The sequence below is a fragment of the Thalassophryne amazonica genome, chromosome 7, assembly GCF_902500255.1.
Source record: "Thalassophryne amazonica chromosome 7, fThaAma1.1, whole genome shotgun sequence".
Classification (NCBI taxonomy): Eukaryota; Metazoa; Chordata; class Actinopteri; order Batrachoidiformes; family Batrachoididae; genus Thalassophryne; species Thalassophryne amazonica.
In genome coordinates, this window is record NC_047109.1 from 100,016,235 (window position 1) to 100,038,702 (window position 22,468).

General features: G+C 41.5%; 1 protein-coding gene across 1 annotated transcript in view; it reads right to left on the reverse strand.

The window, feature by feature from the left end:
- Positions 1-441: 441 nt before the first annotated feature.
- The window catches only part of mboat1 (membrane bound O-acyltransferase domain containing 1), a 31,529-nt gene continuing 9,502 nt past the window's right edge, over positions 442-22,468 (reverse strand). Inside the window, exons 2-13 of the mRNA XM_034175241.1 lie at positions 21,538-21,683; positions 18,740-18,817; positions 14,500-14,595; positions 8,444-8,499; positions 8,214-8,268; positions 7,149-7,341; positions 4,854-5,046; positions 4,648-4,751; positions 4,478-4,542; positions 4,252-4,384; positions 2,771-2,922; positions 442-1,449 (exon numbers count right to left, since the gene is read on the reverse strand). Of these exons, the coding sequence (XP_034031132.1) occupies positions 1,299-1,449; positions 2,771-2,922; positions 4,252-4,384; positions 4,478-4,542; positions 4,648-4,751; positions 4,854-5,046; positions 7,149-7,341; positions 8,214-8,268; positions 8,444-8,499; positions 14,500-14,595; positions 18,740-18,817; positions 21,538-21,683 (1,422 nt within the window). The 3' untranslated portion in view covers positions 442-1,298. The remainder of the gene's footprint in view (positions 1,450-2,770; positions 2,923-4,251; positions 4,385-4,477; positions 4,543-4,647; positions 4,752-4,853; positions 5,047-7,148; positions 7,342-8,213; positions 8,269-8,443; positions 8,500-14,499; positions 14,596-18,739; positions 18,818-21,537; positions 21,684-22,468) is intronic.

A 22,468-nucleotide genomic window follows, 5' to 3' on the forward strand; every position in this document is an offset into this window, starting at 1 on the left:
CGGGGTGCGGTTTAAATTATGCTTTTGTACCGTCTGAAGACATCATCTGTTACACAAAAAAGCTGAAGCAAAGGTTTTGTTGGAAGACTGTTGATTTATGGATCGTTTGTCAGCATTCCATTTTATTATTATTATTATTATTATACGACCATAACTGCTCTTTTGCGTGTTTTAAACCTATAAATTATTTGCACACACGGGTCTAAAAGGTTTTAAGTGAAATCATTTTGAACGAAGCAACAGTGAGCTGGGAAAAAAAAAATAGATTGTTCATTTCAGTACACAAATTTAAAAAAAAAAAAAAAAAAAAAAAAAAAAACACATTCCACAGATTGGAAATGGTTTTGGGCTAAATGACCCACAAAAATGGACACTTAATTTATTCACATTTTTCTTAGTCTCAACATTTGAATGTTTTATTGTAATGAAAGCTCTGAGGAGGTTTCCCGGTGAGGCGTCCACGGGCCACAGTGCAGTGAAATTAGTCATTTTTCTTCATTTGGTGAAATCAGTCAATATTTAATTGTACTCTCCACAAAATTAATTCATGATGGATTATTACTTTTTCTTCCGTGTTCATCTTCCCAGCTCAGTCACCGTGTGGCTACACTCACTGTGGACCTGAACGCGTCACCACAACTATATTTCTACTTTACTGATTACAAAAACATTTCAACCTTCTGCAATTTAATCAAATTAGATTTTGTAAGTTCACCGTTTAAGGCCAAAGCACACGATCCTTCAGTACAAACAAGGACATAGTGTGGCGGACATGTTGTGCAAAATTAATCAAGAATGAAGGAGCTGCCTTTATATTTGTGTCACTGCATACTGTGAAAACTGCACATTAGGAGAATCATCGACAGCCTTTGTGATTTTTCACCCGTGGCATGGTTGCAGAGCCTCAGCAGTCACATACAGACAGAAATAAAAACGTCCTGTGGGTGCACGCACGCTGTGCGTCTCCCGGGCGCACTCGGTCACAGTGGACACCTACAGGCTGCTTTTCTGTGCCTGATATTTGTAAGAGTGTGTGTGTGTTTGTTGAGTTTGGCATCTCCTGGTGTTAGCTGGACAAAGCAGAGTCTCTTCACACACTGCTGCATTGTTAACGGAGCGGCAGCTTAAAGAAAGATTGAGTCTCACAGTGTGGGAGATGATGTCACCAACCAGGATCCTGCCACACGTCATACCGTCGTCAATGTTTCACCTCAGAAAATAAATAATGTTTTCCCATTTTAGTCTTTGGCCTTGAGGGACACTCCCCGCAGGCTGAGAGGTGTGAAGCGGCGGGTTTTTCAGTCTTGTTTGTGGTTGTTGTTGGTGTGGACCTGTGGACACTGGGTAGAGGAGGAAGACGCTTCCCTGGGTTTGTGCTTTCTATGGAGGATAAGCAGGAGGACAAGCACAGCCAGAATGCTGAGGATGTGCACGTGAAAGTACATCGACCTAGGACAGAGACAAATGCAGGAAGCAAGTTTAGTAACTTCAGTCTGAGTTGTTGGGATTTTACTGTCAAACAACAGAATCAAGCTGGGAGAAAAATATCACGTTACTTTCTTCTTTTTTCCACTTTTCAATCAGAAACTGTACGCTATTAAAACCTGCTACATCAACAGTTTCACAGATTTTTGAGTGAGAACTTCTTCAAACTGACAGTTTCAGAGGGAGACTCAGTGATGCGTCACTGTGTGCCTCAGCTCTCTGTATGTGCAGGCGGCGCAGGCAGGAAAGGGGATGTCTGTTACTTCCATCAAAGAGGTCATGTTTTCAGAGCTGTTTGTCTGAACAGGATTATGCCAACATGCTAAACCAATTTTCTTGGAAGAAAAAAATATATATATTAATTCACTTTTGCAGTAGGTCCAATTAAGGGGCGGCTCAGGAATATGCCGAGTGCAAGTGATTCAGACACTGACATGAATGCTTCATCTTACCAACAAAACTATCACCTTCCACTGATCCTAGAGTCCAGAGAACTCTTTTGGGCACGACTAAAGTTTCCTCAAGAAGAGACATCTGCTATTACTACAATTACTACTACTAAAATGCTCAATAGCTTTGGTCACTCCCCAAATGTCAAAGTATGGTTGTGCCAAGTTTGGCTCAAGTCTGAAGTGCCGTTTGGACAGGAGAGGGACGGAAACACACACACAGACACACAGACACACACACACAGTTGTCTCTTAGTATGTACATTTTAGATTTTTTTGTTTGTTTTACTCCCTTGTTCTTTGGTGCAATGACAAATTAATTTCATCAAGAAAGTATTTTGATTCTGTTTATGTTGTACTAAACATTAAAAAACTTCTTGTATATTTTAATTATGCACATTTCCTGTCTAGTTACAGTACTGGAAAGTTACAGCTTCTCCCATCATCGCTGATCTTCTGCTGTAGACCCCAAACGGCTGTGACTTCAGGGTCAATGTTGCCGCGTTGGCTGGCAAGAGACACTGGATTAACACACACACACACTCTCGGCACACAAACAGGCCTATTGAGATCAGAATACAAAGAACAGGCACAAATGCACCCCCTCTAAATACGGTGAACACTTAGATGGTGACGTTAAGGAGAAATATATGACAAAATATTAACTACTGTGCAGGAAGCAAACATCTTTATCCAAGCACAGAGGGCTGTGAACCCCAAACCTTCTTGATGGAAGGCACAAGCATTAACCGTTGCACCGAAGTATAAATGTGACAATAATGAAGACAGTTTTCCAGCTCGTTTTGTGACCACTGTCATCGTTTTACTGAATGTACCTGTAAAAAAGAATTGTGGGTTCCACTGCCAGCAGCAGGAAAGGCATGACTGTGTAGCTGATGGCCAGGTGGGTCGCTGCCCAAGTCACGATGTCATAAAACAGCTTCAAACCTCTGGAGTGCAGGAAGTAATGGCGGACAGACTTACGCACCTAGAATGAGCCAAAGAGGGGAACAAATGAACTTCCACACAGGTGAAAAGTAGACAAACAAACCTAGTTTTATTTATGGATTCACACAGTTCACAGGAACAAAGCTGACCTGAGCGGGGTCCAAACTGTGGGTACAGGTTGCATCAGGTCTTGGTTCATGATCACGTGGGAACTAAGAGCCATGACAGCCAATTTATTTATTTATTACCTTCACCGGTGAGGTTTTGTTTACATCACTTTGTCAGAAGAAACAGTCCTAACTAGGCCCTGAGGCCCGCTGGTGCCGGTGCTCATCCCTGTAGACCACAGCGTGAAGCAGACGAGAGCCTACAGTTCTCCCTGTGATAGGACACCAGCCCATCACAGGTTACATCCCCACCAAAGACCAGAAGCAGTTTACAGCTGGCAGAACCAGATGTTATTTTTAATTATCTGTAACAATGGAAGATCAGGGTTTTGTTATTTATTTATTTTCATCAATTTTCCACAAAGTATTCATATCATTTGCATTGTGAGGAAGCGACATTCTGGCCATGTGGCACGTTTCTCTGTGCACGATCCAGCGTGCAAATGCCTGAGTGTTGAAGACCCCAGCAGTTGGAGCAGACCAAGGAGACGCCCACGTTTCACTTGGCTGCAGCAGATAAACGGCTACTTTAGAGAGGTGTGGATGGACCGGACATGTGCAGGGGTGGTTCCCATCCAGGACCCAAAGAGGTCGGTACCAGTTCATGCTACCAGATTTGACATTCATGAAGCATTTTAAAATTCTATATGGAGAAATAAAATCATATATAAAGTCATTCATATTATATTGTTGTGATAAAACCACTGAGTGTGAGGGATTTAGAGCTGATCAGGACATTCACATCCAGTGGAAGAAAATACTTTTATCAGACAGGTTTGATCTTAATTTAATCACTGCATGATCACAAAATTGAGGTAAAAACAGAATATCAAAGTGTAGACTGTTGACCATCTTTGTGCCCTTCTAGTTTAATTCGTTTATTGTGGCATGGATTTAAAGTGTGACCTGTGAGATGTAGGAAAATCACATACTTAAAAAAAAGTTAATGTTTGATTCTGTTGCATAATACTGGTAACGTGTGGGTTTATACCTGTCTATTTGGGTCACATCTGATAACCCATTTTTCTGTCAAACATGGATCCATGAAGACCTCCAGTGGTCTCCTTTTAATATGAATGTTTATACCTCTGAACGGGTAACGTGGGAACATTTTTCTGTAGGGGTTCACCCCGTTTTATTTGTATTTTATCTCATGCTCATAACTCTTCCATTCGAATATCCCGTGGAGTGCGAGTACTCACGGCTCGCGCTGCCATGGTGATGGGGATGGCGGTGATGAAGGTGAAGTAATACCCCGGATAAACGCCGTGCCACATGGCGGAGAGGATAAAGGTTAAAGCCAACCGGTGCCGGGGAGCCCGGTCATAACACACGCTGAGGAAAGAAACACACAGCATGAAAACAAAATAAACGCACACACAGAAAGTATTGAGTGTGCAGACATTTGTTTATACCCACAGTACTTACGTTTTGAGCCAAATACCCGTCCGGATATTCCAGTTGTCTATGAAAGTCTTGAAGCTCGTTGCTGTCTGAAAGAACAATCAATAATAATAATGCAATTTTACACCATATGATTACAATTCTGCAGCTTACATGTTACTGCACAGAAAGCCTTCCTGAAAGTATGAGAATACCTCAATTCCCAGGATATTAAGGTTGGTGTTTAGGTCCCAGGATGGCTTTCCGTTTGCGTCCATCCCCATGAACCCGTAACCTGCAGCGTTGTTGATGGCATCAGCTGATAAAACAAAAAAAAAACAAAAAGGAATAACACGTTATGGCTTCAGTTAAAACAACAACAAAACAAGGTATTTAAACACTGAGCAAAGTCTGAGGTCACCTAGAGTCCAGGCAAAATAGAATTTGGGTCTCGCCGCTTGTATGGAGACGAAAGCATAGGTTAGTCTGGAGAGGAAGGAGGCGTGGCTGACAAAATGCGGGTCAACATTGTACATTATTGGCAACGACCGGGTCACCACGAGGAAGAACAGCAGACATCCGGCGCAGACCATCAGCTTTCGACAGACGGCACTCTGCAAAGAGAACGCAACACGAATCCTAGTGAGATCAAAGAAGAACAACAGCTACCATTTTTTGGGACGAGACTAAAACATAAGCAGCACCCGAATGTTTGTGAACAATGCAACACTGTAGTTTGTGGTTCCACCAAAATTTATTTCATTTATATAGTGCCAAATCACAACAAAGTTGACTCAAGGTGCTTCACACAAGTAAGGTCTAACCTTACCAACCCCAAGAGCAAGCACACAGACAACAGTGGTAAGGAAAAACTCCCTCTGATGGTGTGAGGAAGAAACCTCAAGCAGACCAGACTCAAAGGGGCGGCCCTCTGCCTGGGCCACCAAAAGTGACAGTGGGTGTCAAAGAGCCACATAAATCAAAACAAATCTGGTCGCTCAAATCTTTTCACCAATTTTTGTTATACATATTTGATAAAACATCCTGGCTAAACCCTCTTCACACAAAAAATGTGATGCTGCTCTGACCAAACCAATTATATACATTATAAGGGTGTTTTCGCACACAAAAGTCTGAAACAAGGTCTGAACAGATTCTGTCCATCGTTTGGATAAATGATCACGATTTCAGCCTTCGTACCTTTAGGTCGAGTCCAGTCAATAAGCTCCACGGTCATCGTCACATTTTTACTCTCAACTCCCGTGTCTGCAGGATCAGAAAGCTCTCAGTGAAACCACACGATCGGACTAAAACCAGTGTTTTTACCAGTGGCACACGGAGGCACTTGCTGTCAAAAGTGAAACATTTTAAACTTTTTTCACAGCAACATGCAAAACCTATGTTTTATCTTATATTTTTGGGCACCACTGTTGTTTGAGGGCGGGCACTAAAGAGCTCAAATATAATGCTTATAACACAATTTTTCTACATGTGGGGACAGCAGTCGTCTGTCCCCTTCAGAAACACAGCACTTTCTCTGAGTTTTTGGGAAATTACACGCAAACAAAGTGAAAATGCAAAGAAAAAGTGATGATGCTGTGGGAAAGTGGACATGTGTTGCAGTTTGTTTTTGACCCGAGCTCAAATGTATCAATGTGGTTGTGCAGGTGAGAGAACGGAGCTACTCTATCAAGATGTGTAGGCTAAAACGTACCGAGACCACCTCTCCCATTTGCCTTGTCTTCCCTTCTCCACTGGGAACCAATAAAAACCTGCACTTTTCATGACTGCTTCAGTGATCGCAGCCAAAAACAAAACAGTACACCATTTTCCCATTAAACATGACGCCGTTTGTGAGGAGAAACTAATACCCATGTGGAGTGTGGGAGTGTCAGCTCACATTTGTTTGGCTTTTCCGTCTTTAATGGGAAAAAGCATTTTTTTGTGTCCTACAAGAACATTAATTAGCCCGTTAGTTTCTGCTCACCAACAGCGTTTGTGTTATAAATAAATAATGCTGTAATCATATTCATTTTGCTTCTAGTTGCGTGAAGCAGTAGCACCATGTTTCAAAAATACATGCAACTTATAGACCGATGCATGTTTTTGTTTTCCTTTTCATGATACATTTCTGGGCAAATATAACTAATATTCTGGGGTGACATATGGTCCAGAGAATACCATAATTTTTAATAGGTAAAATAAATAAATATATTTAGTTTTTTTTAACTTTTTTATTTCATTTATAGTTCGACTCCAGATGTATTGTTGATGCAGGTATTGTCCTTTCAGCAGTTCGTTATGACAATTAAGCAATTGCCAAAGATGAGTAAAGAACTCAGAGAACAGATTCCTAACAAGAGTCATTCGGAGATGACATATCCCCCCCAGTCCCCACAAATCAGTACTGCATATTCTCGTGGGGTCACCCAAGTACACCCTTATGCTAAATACGTTCTTGAGATATCTCTAACAAGTGAAAATGGACAGACAGACAGACAAACATGCTGATCCCTATATCCCCCCTGTACTTCATACCGGGGGGATAATAATGTTTCAGGATGACAGGGTTGTGAAACAACTGAGGTTGTTGTTTAAAAACTAAACTAAAAAGGAGCCATCTGCACTTAAGAGATTTGAGTCAGACAGATTAAAGTCTTAAACCAGACTTGTGATGATGCTTCAGAAGATGAAGTGTTGGAAAACAAGAACATACCAGAGGCGATGGTTCGGGTAGCATATCGTAGCCGTTCTGTCCATTACATGTTGGCGGGTGGTAGCGGAGCCTCTGGCGGACATGCCGGCCCTCTATGAAGTCTAAGTAATCCTTATAGTTACTGCATGGTCCCACCAGGACGCTCATGAAGTTCAGATTGTAGCTGAGGTACTGGATGAGAGAAGGCTTCTCACTGCACAGAAAACAGCACGAAAGAATCATCATCAGGGCAACTCTGTGAGACGGTCACGTCCGTTACCACGGTCAGTGGCCTTGCTGTAATCTAGCCTTCCCAGAGACTTCTCCTTCTCAACAGGATGACTGCTAGCTCACAGTGCGACCACTGACGTGACAGTGTGGTGGCATTTCCCATAACAGTGTTTGCTTTTGGTGTTATATTCTCTCTTCATTTTGATGGAAAGGTGAGTAACGTGCCATCTCGTCCACAAAATATCAGCAAGTAAAAAAAAAAAATAATAATAATGGATTGTTTGAAACCTACTCTGTTATTTAAGAGCAAAGATTTCACGGATAAAAGTTAAAATTTTAAATACATTCATAAATTCATTACAATTTTGATTTGGATCCTTTTGGACTTCATATGTGTGGAAATTATACAGAACAAGCAGTTCCAAACGGGAGTTTGATTTGAAATAAGAGCTTGAGTACATGCACATTATTGAATATGGTTTTAAGTGTTTACATGCATGAAAATAGTCAAATATAATCCATGCAAACATGATGCTTCTTTTCAAAATGAGCATGCACCTTCTTTTTTTTTTTTTAATCAAATGAATAAGCTATTCATTGGCTCCACCTCCTTGTCACTGTCCTCGTAGCTGAAGGAAAATAAATTTTTTTTTTCATTTTAATTAAAGGGCGATAATCAGATGCAACCTTTGTGCATATGGTACACTGGGATCTAATACATGATCCTATTTAAATGTACGCAAGTGAAAACTAAGCAGGTAAAAAAAGCAAACATCAAAGATATCCTAAATAAGACATCAAAGCCTAAATATCACAGTATTAATGAGTATAATCACTTCAGCTGTGAAAACTTACTGTATAGCCAGGAGCGTCTGTTCTGGGTTCAGCTGTTCAGCCTTTTTAAACATCCCTGTAAAATAAAGGGGTGAAGTCATTCTTAAGTAGGGCACTTCAAACACGTGTTCACCCCCTGATTTGATCGATCCGTTGTCACACTTGGCTTTCCTTTCTTTGTTTGCAAGATTATTAAATTTGACCCTGGTTTAAACACTGAAAATGACAGCATGATGTTTGTGTCCGTCTACCATCATGGAGCTGGAAAGCCAGAGTGGTGATCTTCTGGGTTACGATCATTAGAGGTCTGAACACAGGAGGCAGATTAAAACACAACAACAGAGTAGATTGACACCAAGTGACTTTAGCTAAATCATATAACTGCATAAATGTCACAATTTTGAATAATACATTATAGTGTCATGGACAAGTGATAGACTGAACTAGTATTTCTATCTTCTTGAGTCAATCAAAATATTATTATTATTACAGCTTTCTGTGGTTCTTCTGGAACCATCCTGATGGTTCTTCTGGAACATCCTACTGTAAAGTAATCAGCGCCTTCCACCTTTAAATGGGTTTAATAACCAGTTCTTTTGCAGTGGCTGAGATGGTTGTCCTGGGCACTGCATCCAGGACTGAGTGAGACATCCAGCCTGCAGAAAGTAACTCCAGTTACAGGGTCGGTACAGGGACTGGTAAGATGCCGCACAAAGCTTGAAACCTGAAAAGCCTGTGGGAGGTACTCTGTTCCTGTGTTCAATCAGGGGGGGAGCATGGTGTACAATGGAGATGTGTTATGACAATTAAGCAACTGCCAAAGATGAGCAAAGAACTCAGAGAACTGATTCCTAACAAGAGTCATTAGGAGATGACATATCGCCATGCACGGGGCAACACGTGTGTTGCTTCCATGCATGGCAACACAAAGGTGCAAACTGAGAAGGAGTACCGGCGCACCCGGTGGACATTTTTTTTTTTTAAATGACCACCTTCCATGGTCACTGAAGGATCCTGGAATGTTCCACATTGAGACGGTGCTCTCCGAATCTACAGGTCTGAATGTGGCCAATCTCAGTGGATGGATTGCAATGTTCACAAGAAGATGAGTTTCTTCTCAGAAGAGATTCTAATATCATCTACAGGAGTTTTGGCAATTCTGCGGTGCGTAGGGAGTTGAGAAAGTGCCTGAGATTGTACCGAGGGTAGACAAGGAGGCATTTGTTGAGGAATCTACCATCTGTGGTCTAATGGTCTGCTTACAGAGAAATCAAAGCACTGCCCTCATGTAAATGTACATACTGTCCTTCTGCAGTCACAGCAAGTGATGACAGATGACTGTGCTGCACGGTTCTGGCTGGGCTGGTTCCACTGAGCAGCTGGATGAGGCTGATCCTCCTGCCACGTCAACAATCTCTACTGCCAAGGTTCTCATGGCTGATCCTTGAAGAAGCTGCAACCACCAAATTAGTGACAGTACAATGGTGGTGGGAAACAAATGACAGTGGGTACATTTGAAGGGGCCTGTGGTGTTGGTGCTAAAACTACATGAGGTGGATGGGACGATGCTCTCCTAGCGTTGCAAACAACCCATGCATCCATGTGGGAAATGGGTATCAACCCAACAGACTAGAAGAAACGAATTCCTGTCCCTCCCTGGAAAGGAATGAGTGAACACCTGAGCTGCAACAACTACAGGGACATTACATCACTCTCTGTACTGAGCAATCCCCAGTAAGTTGTTGGACGTGAGCAGTCCTAGTTGTTTGTAGTTCTAAAAACAAAAAACAACAAAAAAAAAAAACAGAAACTAGTGCTGCATTCCAGACAACTCTGAAGTTTTTTTGACTTCATACTTAAAGGAACAAAGGAATGGCACGTTAAACACCAAGATGTCATTGAGGGAACAGCTAAAAATGAGCTAGTAGTCACATGGGCTCTCTGTGCCACAAATTCAGTTCAACTGGTTGTGGACACATGCACAACCACATGCACATGAACCTGCACATCATTTATTATGTCACAACACAGCCTGTCCAGGGTTCACCCCGCCGCTCACCCAGTGACTGCTGGAATAGCCTCCAGCCAGTCCACCCCACCCCCACCCCTTGCTACGCGAGACCCACCCAATGAGATTCTCAGCAGGCACAAAAACAGGTCAGCGCTGACAAACCTCATCATGTTTTGCTTTCTTCTTTGATATGCACCAGGTCGGAATCTAGATTATTTCTGGTCGGAAATTTTAAGATACCTGGCGACACACATTCACTTGATGATAATGTTCGCAATACAACCCCTTAAAATAGGGATGAACTTTAGCGTCATGTTCGTCTGAGTGCATATTTGACCTCCAGTTGCCCTGATGGGACGTGGCGCTTGTAAAATGTGCTGGTGGAGGACATTACTGTCCAGCACAGATATCCTGCTCCAGTTTCACTCTCGGACAGAACCCTCTCTGTCCCTTCACTGGCTCTGTGTTCCTGAGTGGGCTGGATTGTGTGCACAAGCGTGGAAAACTGTGGCACAGAGAGGCTGTGTGCCATGTGGCTGGCAGTGCCAGCTCAATGACGGCTGGCAGTCAGCTTTTAATGCGCCAGCCCGTGTGAGCAACTCGACACCCTACAGATGTTCTCTTTCCTGTCGAGACGCATCAAATTCAGAACAGGTCATCCTGCAGAAATGATTGACAAATCAAAGTGAACTCTTGTGCAATTTTTTCAACCAAATTTAAATATATGAAGACCTCAACGTATTTCTTAACAACACAGAGGCTCACATTCAAAACGACCATTCCTGACCCTGAAGTGCCCTGAAGGAAGACGGGTGCCCACGTGATGAGCCTAGAGAAGAATTTGTGCCCCCTTCTTTGAAGAATGATGTGAAAAACTGTAAGACCAAGTCCTATGAGTTCAACACACTGAGCTATTTTACTGCTCATCACAACAGGAACTTGCACATTATTCAGCAGTGGGATGCACAAAGAGATGTACCATAAAAAGCATTTTTATTAGTTTGGGAGGTCCTACGACTTACTCTTCGGTGTGACCAATATACTAAAAAAAATCATGCATTCGTTATTAATAAGAATAATAAAGGGCTATCCCAGGAATGAAGGCATAAACAAAATAAACTCCAATAATAAAAGAGCAAATGGCAACATAAAAGTACACTACAACAATACACAAAAATCCAAACTAATTTTAATTGTCGTGTTTCAATACATCTGCATTGAATAACATCAAATATGTGATCTATCGCATGTTTATTTGTACAACCCCTGGCAAAATTATGGAATCACCGGCCTCGGAGGATGTTCATTCAGTTGTTTAATTTTGTAGAAAAAAAAGCAGATCACAGACATGACACAAAACTAAAGTCATTTCAAATGGCAACTTTCTGGCTTTAAGAAACACTATAAGAAATCAAGAAAAAAAGATTGTGGCAGTCAGTAACGGTTACTTTTTTAGACCAAGCAGAGGAAAAATATATGAAATCACTCAATTCTGAGGAAAAAATTATGGAATCACCCTGTAAATTTTCATCCCCAAAACTAACACCTGCATCATATCAGATCTGCTCGTTAGTCTGCACTAAAAAGGACGTGAACACACCTTGGAGAGCTGTTGCACCAAGTGGACTGACATGAATCATGGCTCCAACACGAGAGATGTCAGTTGAAACAAAGGAGGGGATTATCAAACTCTTAAAAGAGAGTAAATCATCACGCAATGTTGCAAAAGATGTTGGTTGTTCACAGTCAGCTGTGTCTAAACTCTGGACCAAACACAAACAACATGGGAAGGTTGTTAAAGGTAAACATACTGGTAGACCAAGGAAGACATCAAAGCGTCAAGACAGAAAACTTAAAGCAATATGTCTCAAAAATGAAAATGTACAACAAAACAAATGAGGAACGAATGGGAGGAAACTGGAGGAAACTGGAGTCAACGTCTGTGACCGAACTGTAAGAAACCGCCTAAAGGAAATGGGATTTACATACAGAAAAGCTAAACGAAAGGCATCATTAACACCTAAACAGAAAAAAACAAGGTTACAATGGGCTAAGGAAAAGCAATTGTGGACTGTGGATGACTGGATGAAAGTCATATTCAGTGATGAATCTCAAATCTGCATTGGGCAAGGTGATGATGCTGAAACTTTTGTTTGGTGCCTTTCCAATGAGATTTATAGTAAACAGTAAACAGGTTATTTATTTCAGCAACAACACAGCAGCATAAAGACAACATATCAAACAAATAAAAAAAAAAAAAAACAAGATCAAATTTAACACCGTGTGCCTGAAAAGGGGGTGGGAAGAAGCAAAGCTTATAAATTACCCACCCCTCATACCCCATCCCAAAAGTCCAAGTCCAACATATAATTACACTTATTTATAAAGATGACTGCCTGAAGAGAACATGTAAATTTCCACAGTCATTGATGATATGGGGCTGCATGTCAGGTAAAGGCACTGGGGAGATGGCTGTCATTACATCATCAATAAATGCACAAGTTTATGTTGATATTTTGGACAATTGAAAGGATGTTTGGGGATGATGAAATCATTTTTCAAGATGATAATGCATCTTGCCATAGGGCAAAAACTGCAAAAACATTCCTTGCAAAAAGACACATAGGTCAATGTCAATGAGCAGATCTGATTGATGCAGGTGTTAATTTGGGGGATGAAAATTTACAGGGTGATTCCATAATTTTTTCCTCAGAATTGAGTGATTCCATATTTTTTTCCTCTGCTTGGTCTAAAAAAGTAACCGTTACTGACTGCCACAATCTTTTTTTTCTTGATTTCTTATAGTGTTTCTTAAAGCCAGAAAGTTGCCATTTGAAATGACTTTAGTTTTGTGTCATGTCTGTGATCTGCTTTTTTTCTACAAAATTAAACAACTGAATGAACATCCTCTGAGGCCGGTGATTCCATAACTTTTGCCAGGGGTTGTACATGTTGCTTGTTTTTGGAATTTAACAGCCCTTGTGGTACGCACCTCACGCTGAGGGCTTGCTACATAAATCCACTGTTCACTTCTCCATCAGCATCCATCTTACAATTTCTTTTGCCCAAACTGCATCAAATAACCAATATATTGTACAATGGCCATTTACTTGTTCATCTTGCTTATTTTTGGAATTTAAAAGTCCTTATGTTAATCAACAGGACAGGCTGTGGTGTGCACATATATGTCGAGTTCCTGTCTGTTCTTAAATTTATCAAAATGAGTGCACTCATTGTTCTGAAGCTGCAGTTGCCATGCGATCACAAAGACCAGAGAGAGGAGAGCAAGAAACCACTTCTCTGCTCTTTCATAAGGACAACAAGATGGTTTGTGCAGCAAATCATCTTTATGACCATCAACTGGTGCTTTGTCTCCTCAAACAATCTTTATCTGAGCAGGAAAACCAAAAATGCAGCAGACGTTCAGACTGTTAGCTTAAGCAAATACGTCTGGGGAGAACACACAGCAGTTACCAACAGCGCTGTATCCACGGAAACATTACAGCAAAGTAAAATTCAAAAATCCACCCATTTCCGGAAAACTGTCGTAACTGTGCAGCTCAGTCTTACATCTGAAAGTGTACCCCCCCCCAATATTTGCTTATTTCATGTACTTACACACACAGTATCTATGAGTTACAGCAGTTTATCTGATCCCATCTGGAATCTGACAGAAGCTGCTGCTCTAATTCAATATATGAACAGGCGAAGGCTGACTCACAGGCCTGGCGGTTCACTGCCAGAGTCACGAGGAGTGAAACCGAGACTGCCAGCAAATTCAGCCATACCAGAACTGGCCAACAAAGCTGCTGAACGCAGCAGAGCCAAACGTCACTTTTAAAAAGGTACAACTGCATGCATTTTCCTGATAATTCCCATCTTTTACTGCACAAAATCCTCCCTGGCTTCTTTCTCAGCTGTTGGAACATTGATGATCCTTCAAAGAGTTGCAGCACACGGTTAGTTTATGACCTTTGGCCATTTTACTTATGCTTGTAAGGTTTAAAAGGAGGTGAACTTGCACAAAGAGGCAACTGACAACTCCCTTCAAAACAGCCCAGTTACCAACGTAACAAAGTTGCCTTTAGGTGCCTGTGTGTGTAAAAAGGAACAATCCACAGTGCTGGATTTTAATCAGTGGTGCCATATTTGCACAAGGCTGCGGCAGCACTGGCTGTGTCGGCAGGTGCACCACAAGTGAGGGAACGTTAACCAATAAGATGAGAACAGCTCTGACACCACTCTCACAGAGGAGGTGCGGCACAGAGAGGTCAGAGCGAGTCAGCGCCTCCTTACCCAGAAAAATCAGTGGACAGGATTCCGTAGTTAAAGATGAAGACTCGGTTCACTTGGCACGCCGTCAGATAGCCCATAGCCATCACCATCGAATATCTGTTTGTGGAAGGAATGAACAAAACCAGTTTAGACAACGGGCAATTTTGAAGTGTGGCTTAACTAAGAAGCTGATAGTTACCTTCAGCATGTGTCTCCATACTATCATTATTATTATACAAAACATGTTCAATCTAACTTTTTACAATTAAATATGGTTGTTTTATATTAACCATCATCAAAGTCCCACAGTTCACTGGCTGTATATGTACAAACCACTATAATAAGTAAACTAGAAGCTGCAAACCGTTAGATTTCAGTGACGTATGTCACAGAAGTCCATACACGGACTCTCTGGCTTCCTATTTTGGACACACCAACTAACTGATCTGCACTTCAAGTGAGGTGCTAACATCTCATCTCATCTTATGCACACTGTACAGCAAAACGACACCCTCCACCCTCAATATATATACAAACATGGCCTACACAGAGAGTGGTAGCTATAGCCAGGCAGGGCTCAATTACAACATTCATGCATTTGTCTGCCCTTGGCTAAGCATGAGCCCACCCCTGTTTTTAAAGAATGTTGGTTAAATGCCTACCCAAATATATATATTTATTAAAGTTTAGTAAATGCCCACCTAAAATAATTAATTTCATGACTCCAACATATGGAGAAAAAAAAAAAAAAAAGAGTTTTCATGATGTTTGTCTCATCTCTTCCACATCTGACGATGTCATCAGTTTGCACTGGTAATATACGTTAAAATGTCCTCTCATTTTGAAAGTCTCTTGTCCAAGAAACAGGAAGTGTTCCGGGACAATGGCTAGCTTTGTGAAAGTTACGACGCTCCTGCCTGAATGTTGCAGGTCAGTGCTTCTAGACATGAACAGAAGATCAGAAGATAAACAGAAAAAAATGCCTTCCCATGTTGGCAGTCAGCTGCAGGACAATCTGGACATCCCACTGTTTTCAGTGAGAGGCTGACAGGAAAATGACATCTGTTGTAGCAAATGGATGTTTTATCTTAACGAGGAGGTGATTTAAGTGCAGAGTCGCCTGGATTTAAATAGGTAGGAACTTTTGAAGCTACCATCAGAACCAGGGTTTTCCTGCACAAATATAACACTGTGCAAAATGTTTCAGTGAAGTAAACTATGAAATTGTCCATGTGATTATATAAGGAACGTTGCCTCCTGCAGTCTGCCACTGCAGATGGAATTCTGCTGTGACAGTTTTCCTGCTGCGAACTGAGAAAGCAACTAACAGACTGGACGTCCACTGGCAAGCTACGGACAAGGACAGGACAAAACAAATGGAAAAGGAAAGTTCTGACAGACGCTCAAGTTTTCAGCAAGCACAAAACTTTCCTAAGAACTTTCCAGACATCAGCTGACAAGGAGCACATTTAATGAACCAGAAAAGGATTTGTACAGGACAAAAACAGACAAACAGGTGAGTTATTTGTGGGAGGGTTTTTGTTTGTTTTTTTTGTTTGTTTGTTTTTTTTTTGGTAATGAAATATGACATTTTATTGAAATTGGAGCTGTGACAAATGTAATATTTGGCTGTGATTGTGCATGCACCCATGTCCTCTTCAGGCAGAATGTCACGTGAAATGTCCACGACCCTCAGACGCATGAATACGGCAATTCAGACTTGTTGAAAAGTATGCCACATAATTTGTCTGATCATAAAGACTCCAAAAAAAGTATAGTTTGTACTATAAACAGCCTATAATTATTAGAAACACAGCATAAATTAGTATACCAAAAAAGTAAAAAAAAAAAAAAAAAAAACTTTTGAAAGTCCCCAAGAAGCAAAACTTTTAGGAACCAACTGCTACTGTGTGGATAATGCCGGAAATAAATATATATGGCGACTGCAGATATGCAGTCACCAGTATCTCTGAAGCTCCACCAGCTTCAGTGACACAAAACTGAATGTACACAACACACTGATATCAATTCATAATATTAACATTTCCCACATTATTGGTATTTCGGCACTGGCAGCTGTAAATGTGGACCACCTCCTGTCTCATGCTCACCAGTAATGATGTCACAGATGCCACCTTAAACAGCTTGTTTGAGCTCAAATAAAATCTAAAAGTAGTATTCATGTGTAAAACATGTCAGACAAAGGAGCAACTTCACGCCTGTCAAAACTAAATTCTTGAGCTTCCAGATTTTAGGATGTCACAGAGAGCGAGTCCTCTGCGTGCGTGCGTGCGTGCGTGCGTGCGTGTGTGTGTGTGAGGGGTTTGATTTCTTGGATTTTTCTCCTCTTACTGTGCAACGAGTTCCGGAGGTTTAAACTATGGTACCACGTACACACTCACTCACTGGATTGTCACATGTAGAGACTGAACAGTAATACCTGAACAGCCCACATAAATGCTGCTTCAGTCATGCCTGTAAAAGCAAACATGACTGATTTAAATCACGTTGATTGCTCTTCTATAAGCTGACACACATTTACACCATATCTGTGATTCCAACCGGCTGCTGTTCAGCTGAAGCTCGAACATGAGTCGACATCAGACCGAACTATCAACAGACACAAAACAGCCGGGTACACTCCTACGCTGTCTCTACAGTCAGGAATCCAGCACCAAATCCATGTTGACAATCAGCACAGCAACTGAAACTTACTGCAACCTACCAAACACTGAGCTGGGACAAAGTCTTGTTTGGCGGGTTTTACCTGAATGAACCAGTTACTTGTATTGCACCACAATCAAGAAAATGACGCACCGGCCTTCTGTTGCCTGACAGGTTGCTCTAGTCACAGATCAGGCCTAGGAGCAAATTACTGAAATTCAAAGGAGGAAAAAATGCATTCAAAAGCAAAAATAACATTTATACTTCACCATAATGTTCATGAATATGTTTTTGATATGATCACTTCTATAATTCATTTCCACTATTGATTTATCTGTTCATTGTTTAAATAAATAAATAAATGTTTAGTTTATGAAATGTCAATTTCCCCAAAGTCAAAGATAACATCCTCAAAATATTGTCTGGTGAATAAACCAAAGATGAAAATACCGAATTCAACATGACAAATAAATAAACATGAAATCTTGAAATATGTGAAAATTTTAAAGGGATAGAGAATCAAAATCATCTTTTTCATGTTTTTGGTGTTAGTTCAGAGTCTCCCCGCTGTGGGGAAAAACACGAAGTGCCAGCAAGTTTTCAGAACTTCTATTTCAAGATTTCTCCTTTTTTGAATTGCCGGCAGAAAACAGCCAATCCGTTTTGAGAGAAAAGTTACATCACTTTTTCACCAATAGCTCCACAGGACATGCATGCGCTGCCAGTTGGAGACACACCAGCAGATGTGGACATGAATGAGACGAGCGAACTGCTTCTCATTCATGTCATTTCATGACTGTACATCTGTGACCATGGGTCATTTACAGAGGAATAGAAAGGATCATATTTGTATTGCTCGCTTGCTAAATGCAGTGTTTTTAATATGGTGTGTGATTTTAAAATTTTTTTTTGTAATACTTCTATGTCCTTCCTGATATGAAGCAGATTCCCGCAGCTTTCAAAGAACAGCTCCGTAGCTCAGTGGTAAAGTCACTGACTGGCAATCAGAGGTTTTGAAAGCCGTGAGTTCGCATCCAGTGGGTGGTGTGTTTTTCTCTTTTTTTAAAAAAAATTATTCCACATAAGCAGCGCGATGTGGTTCCACAGGTACTGGCTGGTTTTTATTGTACCACAAAAGTGGCGCCATGTGCTGCACCTGGCACTGTTCCTGCTCGAAAGACATCGGCGCGTCGGCACGATGTTCATGCACGATGTTCCACGCGCTAATTTTGAACCGTTTCACCATTTTCGTCCAGACGCTGTCCAAACTTCGCACTGTGTGTGAAGGGGCCATTACCGCTGTCACCAATGTGATTATTCATGATGCATGTAAGGTTTTAAATCTTGTTTGTGTAGCAATTATGCCGACTCAAGTTGTGATTTGGAGCTGTATAAATAAAATGAACTGAAGTGTCTTTCCTTGAAGAATTTTCCTTCGTGCAATTCTTCTTATGATGTGCTACTGGTACAAGTGAAGCTTCAGAGAAATCCACAAACCGGTTTTCTGAGAAGTTGCCCTTTTAAGATTTGTGGACAAAAACTCCTCTGCTAAATGTGAAAGTTCCCTTTGAGGTACAGTATGAATATCAACACTTACTTGTGCACATTGCTGATGTCAGCCTTGAGGGTGATGATGTAGTTTATAAAAACCGTAATAAGGACGTGAACAGAGTACCTGTACACACAAAATGAAAAACAATTATAACTCTCATCTAACATTTTCTTTAAAAAAAAAGGGGGGGGGGGATTACTCTTGCATTATCATTGCAATATTTTGTCTAAAGTCTAAAATCATGGGAACTACTTTATGAATAAGAGTATTCTACTGGCTTTATTCACACACACAAAAAAGGCTTTATTTTTGCCTCAATGATTTCTTTATTTTATGAAACTCTTATTCACTGACACAACCAGAGACACGATGGCTGTTTTCAACTGGGGAAAGGAAAAAAAGGGTTCAGTGCATCCATGGAATGCATTTAAAACAAAAAGATGGAAATAATTCTGTTGTGCATTTGAATTCTTAATGTTTTTTTAATAAAAATAAAAATCATATTTTCATCAAATGATTACTCTACTCAACCTCTGTAACTGGTAGTGCTAACAGTATCTGTTAGCATAGCTAGCTAATGAGAAAGTTGACCAATTTATGCATATTTTGATGGCATAAGGCTTTTGGAACATTTCTGATGTGGACAAATCAAATATGAATTATGATGCAGGCGTTTTGACAGATTTTAATGTTTCTGTTGGAGGTCTATACGTTAATATATGGCCTGATTTTAGGCAAATTGGACAGAGTGCGTAAATAAGCCCAACTAACCACCCAGTGAAATCAAACCGTCACACATTCTCAAGAAACGCTGGTTTCTCAGCGACCATTTCATTTCTAAACGGATGGCTGTATGGATCCGTGACCATCGTGTGCAATTTCTCTGGTTATCACAAGAGCTGGACATCAACCATTTTCCGGCAGATTTCACTTTTAACAAGAGATTTAGTCATGGAAAGCCGAGCGGAGGCTTTGCGCGTCACGATGGATTCGCTACTGGAGCGAGACAAAACCACCTCTGTTTTGGTCTCACAGGACGGCTTTGAGATGGTGTTCAGACAGCTGTCGGTGGTTTTTCCATCGAGTGCTTATCCGAGAAATTGTGGATGTGCCTGGACATGCCAGAACATGTCCCGTGAGGCTTCATCATGGTGTTGCTGTGCGCCATGCGGCACCGCCGCAACGCACGAAGCCTCCGCTCCTCTTTCCATGACAAAAACTCCTGTACAGTAGAATGTGCCGTTCATTTCCAAACTGGACGCTGTGTTTTATCCGGGATGTCATCTGGCTAGCACAGGAATTGTGAAAAGACGTGGACATCAGCACTTTTTCGGCACATTGAGACAGACGTGCGTAGGAATTCCCGCGCGTCGCGCCAGTGCCGCATTGAGCAAGCAACGCCGTGATGAAGCCTCACGGACATGTTCTGGCATGTCCAGGCACATCCACAATTTCTTGGATAATCACTCGATGGAAAAACCACCGACAGCTGTCTGAACGCCATCTCAAAGCCGTCCTGTGAGACCAAAACGGAGGTGGCTTTGTCTCGCTCCAGTAGCGAATCCATCGTGATGTGCGAAGCCTCCGCTCGGCTTTCCATGACAAAATCTCTTGTTAAAAGTGAAATCTGCCGGAAAATGGTTGATGTCCAGCTCTTGTGATAACCAGAGAAATTGCACACGATGGCACGATCCATACAGCCATCCGTTTAGAAATGAAATGCGGCTTCGGAGCGCGGCGCACCACCAGTCGCTCTGGGCTGTCCTTAAAGCGACAGTAACACTCTGTAATCTCTTTGAAGCCCATAACATTTTCACCAAAAACCATCTGAATTTCTCGAATGGTGTCCACTTTGATGTCCCTCACAGTTTCTGAATAAATTTTGATCAAGCAAGCAGCAGTCTCTGAGCCATTCCTAAACAATGAAAAAAACGACGAGAGGGGTGGACCACTCCTCACTCAAAGCCTGCTCACAGGCGAATGACGCAACCGACAGGCGTGAAAAAACTCACGCATGCGCACGAAGGTTCAAGCTTAGCTGACGCAATCACACGTGATTCAAATCCATATGGTCTTTGAAAAAAATAATAAGGTCGGATAGTTTTCTAATAGACCTCGTATTTTGTGTTCTGCGCATGTCCTATCCACAAGGAATCTTCGTCTTTTGAGTATGGCAACTACTTGTATGCGGCGCGCGCAACCCAGCGGACACCACAGAAGCAGAGATAAACAAGCATGGGGAAATCCAGATGCGGCAGCACAGCACCACGCTTTTGGAGCGAGGAGGAAACCGAGTACTTCATTAGTATCGTGAAAGACATGAATATAATGTCTTTTATTGGTGGTAGAAAGCGTGAAGACGAAACGGAAAGGACGCATATTTGCGTCATGATGTTCTCAGTGTGTCTGGACGTTGCCCATGCGTCACTGTTTAGATGGGGATATTCCAAATGATACCAGTGACCATGTATACAGGAGTAACCTCTGTCTGCTTAAGCATGTAAACGGGTTATTCCTAATGATTCAGAAACCAGTTATATTGACCTTAACCCGAATATTAACGGCATGTAACGTAGTCTGTGATTTGTCTCAAAATGAAAGGAAGATGAACCATTACACCCCAACTGATGAACTACAATCAAACCCCCAGACCGTAGTTTCCAATGCCCACATCAGACAATTTCAGTGATGAGTAGGTCATCCTGCCCCTTACTCAAAGAGGCACTAGGCAATGAAATCCCTTGGTGGATCCTGGTTGAACTACATCTCCGTGTCATATTTCAATCAGCCATCCAGGTGCGAGGGTGTCTCCATTAACATAATGACAAAAGAATATACAGTACCAGCCAAAGCAGAAGATGAGGAAGGCGATGCCGAGCAGAGTCACCACCGTGTGCCTGACCAGGGGACTGGCATGTTTAGGACTGAGGTAGAGACGAAACCAGAAGGCGGCAATCAGGGAAAACAGCTGGCACGCCAAAAAATTTACCTGTGCGGGAGGTACAAAAAGATAGCAATGAAGAGGCTGCACACATCTACGGCAAGTACTGCCCAGCTCGACAAACGTGACTACCAAGGTATGGTTAAACTATAATTTTTATTACAGAGTGACATAGGGTGAAACAATGGTGCAGCGAGGAGAGAGATGGGTATGCGCAAGACCATTTACAGCCTTATATCAGCATAAAAACCTTAAAATCAGCTCTTACAGTAACAGGAAGCCAGAACAGGAGTAATGTGATCAAATCTCCTGCTCTTAAGTGGCAATTTAGAAAATACATAACAATAATCTATTCCACAAGACATAAAGGCAGAATCAAAGATTCTGCACCCACCATCTCAGATTGGTGCAATCAGAGTGATATTTGCAAACAAAATGGCACATCCCAACAACCTGCTTAATGTGTAAATCAAAAGTGATGTTGGATTAAAAGGTCACACCAAGATAACTTTTTCATCATGATGAATCACAGACACCCAAAGGCATGCCGACCAATCACAAAATGGTGCAGTCTGGCAGGGCCAATGACAATCTCAGTCTTCAAAAGCAGGAAGTTAGAAAACATACATTTTTCTTTACTGCAACCAAGCAAGCTACCAGCTTTGCAAATTATCCGCAGATCTCCAGCATGGCAGTAAATTCAATTCCATGACTTTGTACAACCCCAATTCTAATGAAGTTGGGACATTGTGTAAAATGTAAATAAAAACAGAATACAATTATTAAAAATCCTCTTCAACTATATTCAATTGAATACAACCACAAAGACAAGA